This window comes from Empidonax traillii, unplaced genomic scaffold (assembly GCF_003031625.1).
Source record: "Empidonax traillii isolate 1590-97213 ecotype Southwest subspecies unplaced genomic scaffold, ASM303162v1 scaffold2231:size98615, whole genome shotgun sequence".
NCBI lineage: Eukaryota > Metazoa > Chordata > Aves > Passeriformes > Tyrannidae > Empidonax > Empidonax traillii.
Genome location: NW_020957424.1, coordinates 44,483 through 51,906, shown reverse-complemented (window position 1 = coordinate 51,906; position 7,424 = coordinate 44,483). Strand labels below are relative to the sequence as shown.

The following is a 7,424-nucleotide window of genomic DNA, read 5'->3' as shown; positions in this document are numbered from 1 at the left end:
TCTCAAGCTTGGGAGAAACCTCCCCCAAGCTGAACAAATCCTCTGGAATCCATGGAAAATGGGAGCACATTTAACACAAGGCCGGCCCTGGGTTGGAAGGAGGCGGCCGAGGCCGAACAAGCCCCGGCACGAAACCATCCTTCCCAAACCTTTTCTCATCCAGCAGGAAAGGTGGCTTGGATGCATTTTTCCTGGGGTGGTGCAAGAGGGATCAAAGAGGCTTTCCCAGAGCCAGCCCTGCCTCCAGGACTTTCCGCTCCCGGCTCCTTCCCAAGGGAACGCGCGGCCCCCGCTACTCGTCCCCAGTGGGGAGCAACGACTCTGACTGACCCTAAATCCAGCTTTTTTTCCTGGAATTATAGGATGGTTTGGGTTGAAATGGGCCTGGAAGATCCCTCTGGCTGGCAGAGGTTATTATGGGATGCTCCAAGGAGTGAGGTTGCCGCTGGGAGGAGCTTCTCTCAATCCAGGGCCACCAAAGCTCAGCCCAAGCGGAGATGATTTCCAGTGGGCCAGGAGAGGTTTGGAGGGATGGAATGAACCTCTGGATAAAAAATCCAACCCTGTTTGGGAAGGCACAAGGCTGGGAAGTTGAAGAGGAAGGAGATTCCGAGCCTGCTTTTCACACCCCAGCGCAAAGCACGGGCAGATCCCTCCAGGAATCATGGAATGGTTTGGGTTGGAAGGGACCTGAAAGATCCTCTCATTCCAACCCCCTGACATGAGAAGGGACATCTCCCACTGTCCCAGGTTGCTCCAGCCTGGCCCTGGATACTTCCAGAGATGTGGCAGCCACAGCTTCTCTGGGAATTCCATTCCACCACCTCCCCACTCTCCCAGCCAGGAATTCCTTCCCAACATCCCATCTAACCCTGGGAAGCCATTCCCTGTGTCCTCTCCCCCCATCCCTTGTCCCCCAGTCCCTCTCCAGCTCTCCTGGAGCCCCTTTAGACCCTGCAAGGGGCTCTCAGGTCTCCCTGGAGCCTTCCCTTCTCCAGGTGAACGTTCCCAATTTGGGAATAGCTTTGCTGTGCCAACCCCTGTCGTTGTCCCTCTGCTCCTTCCCCTTCCCAGGTGTTCTCCATCGACCCGGCAGAGGATGGATGAGACCCTTCCATGCTCAGCTGCAATGAGGTTCCTGCTGAGCAGCCTGAGCAGGTGGAAGCAATGGACTCATCCCATGAATAGGGCTGGAGAGGAGCCCTCGGGAAGGGCTCCAGGATGAGGGTTGGAGGCACCGGGAATCACCGTCCATGTGGGATCTGGGCTCTGCACCCTCTGTTTGGGCACCAGGACCCCTCCAAATCCGACCTGAGAGATGCAAACCAGCTGGATTTGGGATTAATTTAATTTCTGTGATTGAAGAGAGAGGGGAAGGAGGATGTCCTGCAAGGTGGGTTTTCCCCAAATTGGTTTTTAAAGACCTTGTATTTGGCCCCATCCTCCACGTGAGGGGTGCAAAACATCCTCCCCTGGGGGGGTCTCCTGAAATTTGGAGCTGAAAACTTCCTTTCCCAGGGTGCTTTTTGGGCTGGGAACCTCCCATCGGGCTGGGGAGGGGAGGGGAAGAGGGGAGGGGGCTTTTAAGTAAACTTCCTGCGGGAGGGAATTTCCCTCGGGTAGGCAGCTGGCTGAGGTCCTCTCTACTCGTGGGTGGGTTTAGGGGGAGGAGGTTGGTCCCACCAGCAGCTCTGGGTGCTCCTGGGGCAACAAAGTTTGGGAAAACGTGGAAGTTTTCCAAGTGTTTTCTGCTCCTCAGAAAGTTCAGATGGTGTTTCACGGGGCTTTAGCACTTTTTGCTTTGAGAAATCCCTTTTTTTTTTTTTTTTTTCCTCACTGGGGGAGGTTTCTCGTGGATTGGGACCACTTGGGTGTTTAATGTGATCCTTGTTTCCTCCATCCTCTGGGTTTCCATGGGGAGCAGAGATTTGGGAGGGTCTGGATGTTGCAGCCACAAGGGAAGGGAGGGGGTGGTGGCCCAGCTCAGGTTTGGGAAGAGGAGCCAAGACCTCGATTCACCTCCTGTGTCTCTGCTCTGCTGAATTATTTTCTCCCGTGGTGGGAGCTGGGAATTCCTCCTGAAATTCACGATTTGGGGGGGGGAATCTCCTTGGATTTTTTTAGTAGGAGTTTTATTTTTATCATTTCCAAGGGTGACTGAACTCAAGGATTTGCCATTTCTTGGTCTCTTTGGGTCCTCCTTAAAGCTGAGCTTGACCTTTTGGGGTTGAGCTCTTGGGGTTTTCTCTGGGAGGAAATTTGGGATTCTGCCAGCCCTGGGGTGTCTCCCTGTTGTTGCAGGGACATCCTTGAGGATTCTGCCTTAACATTCCCAAGAACTGCTGGATGAGGGAGCCATGGGGGTCTCAAGGGACAGTGAGATGAAGAAGAGCAGCAGGTGGGACGTGGCAGGGGATTTTGGAGTGGGGGGGGAGCTCCAGCATTCCATGATCACTCTGGATTTCCTGGGAATTTCAGCCCTGAAGGGATCAAGCTGGAAAAATCCCTCTAAATTTCCTTTTGGGAGCCCTTTGATTGGTGCTGAGGAAATAAGGGTTGGGCACTGTGGGATCCCACCGTGGATTATTTTCCCCACTAAGGGGTTTGCTCTGGGGATTTCCCACTTGGCTTCAGTAGGATCCACTTTTCCTTGTCCCCAGGAAGCGAAAGAAGGAGTTGGAGAACGGGCAGGAGGTTCCCAAGGAGCTCAGGACAAAGATTGGGAAGAAGGAGCCGGAATATTCAGTGCAGGTACCTCTTTATCCCCCCCACTGGGGTGGCCCTTGGGACTGTCCCAAAAAGTTTTATGGCCAAAAGAAAACCCCCCAAATCCCCATGGCATGAACTTCCTTCTCCCTCACCCTGCTCCATCCTGGTGAAAAAGTTCCCTGCAGGAAAAGAGGGAAAAGGGAAGAAGAAACCACCCAAGGTCAAGGAGAAGCCGCTGCAGGAGAACATCATCAGCAGGTGGGTCCTTGGGACCCCACCCAGGGAGGAGATGGGAGCTCCAGGGATCTGCTCCCCCCATCTGGGATCATCCCATGGGAATGCCACATCCGGCTTTGCTTCCCTTGGGCTGTTTGGATCATCCAAGTGGGTTTTAATTGGGAAAAAAATAAAGGCTTGGAGTGACAGGACAAGGAAGGGGGGATTAAGTTGGATGTTGGGAAGGAATTCTTCCCTGGGAGGGTGTGTGGTGGGGAGGTGGGATGGAATTCCCAGAGCTGCAGTGGTTGCCCCATCCCTGGAAGTGTTCCAGGCCAGCTTGGAGCAACCTGGGAGAGCGGGAAGTGTCGCTGCTCCATGGAATGGGATGATCTTAAGGTTCCTTCCAACCCAAACCATTCCATGATCCTTAAAAAAAAAAAGCAACCCACGTGTTCCTTCTGTCTCTTCCTTTTCCATGAAGCTCCCTAAAGCAGGAGGCTGCAGGAGGAAAAGGCCTTGGCTCGAGCCTTGGGAATGGGATCCAAGCTGAGGAAGGAGCCGCCCTGGGCTCGGTACGTGGCGGTCTCGGAGCTGAAGGATTTGGGAGGACTCACCTGGGATTTACTCCCCAGGGATCTGTGGTTGGGGGTGTCCCCCAGCCTGAAAATGTGTGAAAGCCCCTGGAAGGGATATTTGGAATGAAATGAAGGAGGGAATTCCCTGCGTGGCCTTGGGGTTGGATGGATCCCGTTGTGGTGTTTCCTGGGGGCGGGGGCTCTGCCACTTCCCAACAGGAATGTTGGGATTGGTCTCATCCTGCAGCATCTTTCCTGAGGAATTGAACCTTCCTGCCCCACCCCTGGAAGTGGCCAAGGTCAGGTTGGATGAAGCTTGGAGCAACCTTGGGATAGTGGAAGGTGTCCCTGCCCTTGGCTGGGGTTTGGAACTGGATGAGCTTTAAAATTCCTTCCAGCCCAAACCATTCCATGATTTTTGGCTGATCCCCAGACTGATTCCCACTACGTTTTGGCCCCATTAACATTTCCCACTTGTCCTCTGGTGTAAAACCAGCAGAGAGAGGCTTTTTCCCCTTCTCTCTGGGAAGTCTCCATCCCTTTTCCAAACGGGATCTAAAATATCAGCAAACTCTTTCCCAGCTGGATAAAACTGAGACCACAACCTTGGAAAAAAAAAAACAAGCAAGGAGAGGGAGGATCCATGTCTTGCTGTTCCTGACAGTGCAAACATCAACAATTGACAGGCAGGACTGACTTTGGGAAAGGTCCTGCTTGTGCATTCCTGAATTTCCCCACCTCATTCCTGATTCCAGCAGATTGTGAATCCCACAGCAGGAACATTCCCAGGGAACGAAAGTTGATGTTGTCCCAACCCAACTTATAATTAACTGAGGGTTTTTATTTCCCCTTTAATGAGTTCACCCAGCAGCTTTCAAGAAAAAAAACAAAAACAACAACAAAAAAAATCCCCTCTGTGGTTTTTGGGCTCCTTTGAAAGGGAAACTTGGGATGGCTGAATTTCTAAGGAGAGCCTGGCTGCTTGGAGAGGGTTTGGAGGAGCCTGGGATGGGTTTCAGGGTGTCTGCTGTGGTCAGGAGCAGAAAAAAAAAAAAAACAGGCTTCAGCTTGGAAAAGGAGGATGCAAACCTTAGAAGGAGATTCCTGGGAGATTCCAAGGGGCAGGTTTTAGGGTTTGGGTCCTCTCTGGACTTGTTTGCTTCCAGGTTTTATCCCAATTTTCCTAACCCCATAAAACCTCCAAGTCTGGAAAACCTTGGGTGTTTTGGGCTCCTGGTTTCCAACCAAGGAAAGGGAAAAGGGTGAAGGAGGGGGGTGGCTGATTTTTGGGGATGATGCTGCTCTTGGGATTCCTGTGCCAGGTCACCTTTCCCAATATATTCCAGGAGGAGACCAAAGCATCCCTGCCCCAAGGGCCACCCGTGGAGCTCCAAGACTCTTCAGGGTGAGTTGGGGCCCTTTTGGGATGATTTTTTGCCTGGAGAATTGGGAATTTTGTCCTTTTTTTTTTTTTTTCCTTCTTTTTCTTTGTTTGGGGGGGAGTTTCCCAGCCCTGGTTTTCCCTCCTGTGCTTCCCTACGTCCCAAATGACCTTCCCAAAAACATCCCAAGTGGGATTTGAGGCCCAAATCCTGGGATTTGAGGCGATGGAGAGGGGAAAAATCCTGCCCCTCATCCAGCATCCCTGAGTCAGCAGGGTGGGATTGCTCATCTGCAAACAGAGAGGTGGGAACAACCAACCTCCCAAATCCTGGGAAAAGGCTGTTCTTTCCCTCTCCCTGGGCTAGATCCAGGTGGAGATAAGCAGGTTAATCCTCTCTGCCTCTTCAAAATGCCCTCTAATCAGCCCTTTGGAAGAAGGAGCCGATCCCAAAAGGTGGCAGGAAAGACTTTGCCTCCTGAGTCACGGCTGGGTTAATGAGATTGGAAGGGCTGAGCTTGTTTTCCTGGGATATTTTTTTCCCTAATGAGTTTAGTGGAGATTGTGTAATTTGTGCTGTGTGTATGTGCCAGCTGGAAAAAGCATCTGCCTCCTTTTTTTGGTTTATTTTGTGTTTTTTTTTTTTTTTTTTTAATGGGGGGAATTTTTGTTTCCATCCCAAGCAGGCTCAGAGAATTCCTGTGCCCCAGGAATGTTGTCCCACCTTAAGGGAATTAAGGATCAGCCTGAATTAACTTGGGAGAAAAAGGCCACAAATCTCACTTGCTGGTGGAGGAAATGTGTGGGATAAAAGTTGGATAAAAGCAGGAATTCGTGGGTTTTCTGTGGGAATTCCAGGAGAACCATCCCATCCTTTCTGCTGAGCCATCACCACCTTCCTTGGGAGCAGGAATTTGGCTTCCCAGCTCCTTCCTGGGTAGGATCAGGGCTGTGCTTCCAAAGTGTTCCTGGCTGAGGGGTGCCAGGAGCTGGGAAAGGCCGGGAATGGGGCTGATCCTTGGGCTGAGCTCAGCTCCAGGTGTGTCCAGCAGGGAGGTGACAATGACTCAGAAGGGACAGGAACAGCTTTCCATGTGGATGGGGAGGCACAACCACCTCAATCCTGGCAATCCCAGAGGTTGGAAAAGCCTCCAAATTTCCACGTGGGCCAGGGGACGCCATCCCCTCAACCCTCATGGAATCATTCCAGTTGGAAAAGACGATCCAAGGTCATCAAGTCCAAGGCAGCACTGCCAAAGCCACCCCTGAACAATGTCCCCAAGTGCCACATTCCTGTTTTCTGAACACTTCCAGGAGGGATGGGAATTCCACCGCCTCCCTGGGCAGACCATTCCAATGCTAGACCACCTTTCCAGTGAAGAATTTTCCCAATATCCATCTGAAAATCCACCCTGGGGAGATGCAGGCTTGGTTTAGGCTGTGCTTGCTGCTCCTTCCTTCATATTTTGCTTGGATTTGGTTTTTTTTGGGAATGAACTCCACTGTGTCCATGATATCCAACCTGATCCCGCCTGTCCCACGTGCTGTTGGTGCTCCCAAACTTTGCCAGCCTTTCCCCCCGAGGTTTCTCTGGGAATGTTCCCTTGAAATATCCCCCCTTTTGGTCTGGAGATTTTGGGGTCCTGCTTTTTTGTGCTTCCTCATCCCCTCAAATCCAGGTGGGATGAAATATGTGGATAAAACCCACTGGTGCTCTGGGAGATCTCCACGGGCCACAACACCTGGGGAGCTTCCCTGGAGGAGAAACAAGGGCTGGTTTGGGAACAATTCCCTAATTTTTGGATTGGAAGAGGTGGAGCTGCTGCTCAGCAAGGTGGTGAGAAGTGGCTGGAATTTTGTTGTAGGTGCCAGGACAAATCCCAGGAAGCGGGACCTGCGGTGGGACAGCAGCTCTTGAAGATCCAGAATGGAATTGGGGTAGGAAATCCGGGAGGAATGACACTCCCTGGACCTGATCCTGCATGGAATAAATCCCTCAGCAACTCCTGGCCTTTTGGGATAACCCCTCTCCTTTCCCAGCCTCAACATTCCTTCCCTTCTGGCTGCTTCCCACAGATCCCAAAGCCCAGTGATGGCGTTGCTGGTGGGATTTCCTCCCCCTCTGGAGATGCTGGGAATGTGGAGATGGATGTGGAGCTCGCAGATGTGAGGGAGGGTGAGGAGAAGGAGCTGGATCCTCCTGTCCCACGAAAAGAACGGGATTCCCGAGTCCTGAAGAGCAAAAAAGGAGGAAAGAAGAAACAGGAGGAAAAGAAGGAGCAGGAAAAAGGATTGAAGAGGAAAAGAGAGAGGAAAAAGGATAAATTTGGGGATGGGATGGAAGGAATTGAGGAGGAGGAGGATGAGGGAGGCAGGAATTGGGAAGAGGAACAGGGAAGAGCCAAAAGAGGGAAAAGCAGCAGATTTCAGGGACAGGGGGATGGGAGAGAAAAGCAGGAGAAGGGAAAGGCCAAGAAGCACAAGAAGGTGAAAGTGGAAGGGGTGGAAAAGGTGGGAAAAAAGAGAATAAAGAAGGAAAA

General features: G+C 51.9%; 1 protein-coding gene across 1 annotated transcript in view; it reads left to right on the top strand.

Moving 5' to 3' along the window:
- Positions 1 to 1,582: 1,582 nt before the first annotated feature.
- Positions 1,583 to 7,424, top strand: part of LOC114071724 (DNA topoisomerase I, mitochondrial-like) — a 20,945-nt gene continuing 15,103 nt past the window's right edge. The window contains exons 1-8 of the mRNA XM_027909579.1: positions 1,583 to 1,653; positions 2,302 to 2,398; positions 2,661 to 2,751; positions 2,885 to 2,967; positions 3,410 to 3,500; positions 4,850 to 4,908; positions 6,750 to 6,822; positions 6,961 to 7,259. Of these exons, the coding sequence (XP_027765380.1) occupies positions 2,358 to 2,398; positions 2,661 to 2,751; positions 2,885 to 2,967; positions 3,410 to 3,500; positions 4,850 to 4,908; positions 6,750 to 6,822; positions 6,961 to 7,259 (737 nt within the window). The 5' untranslated portion in view covers positions 1,583 to 1,653; positions 2,302 to 2,357. The remainder of the gene's footprint in view (positions 1,654 to 2,301; positions 2,399 to 2,660; positions 2,752 to 2,884; positions 2,968 to 3,409; positions 3,501 to 4,849; positions 4,909 to 6,749; positions 6,823 to 6,960; positions 7,260 to 7,424) is intronic.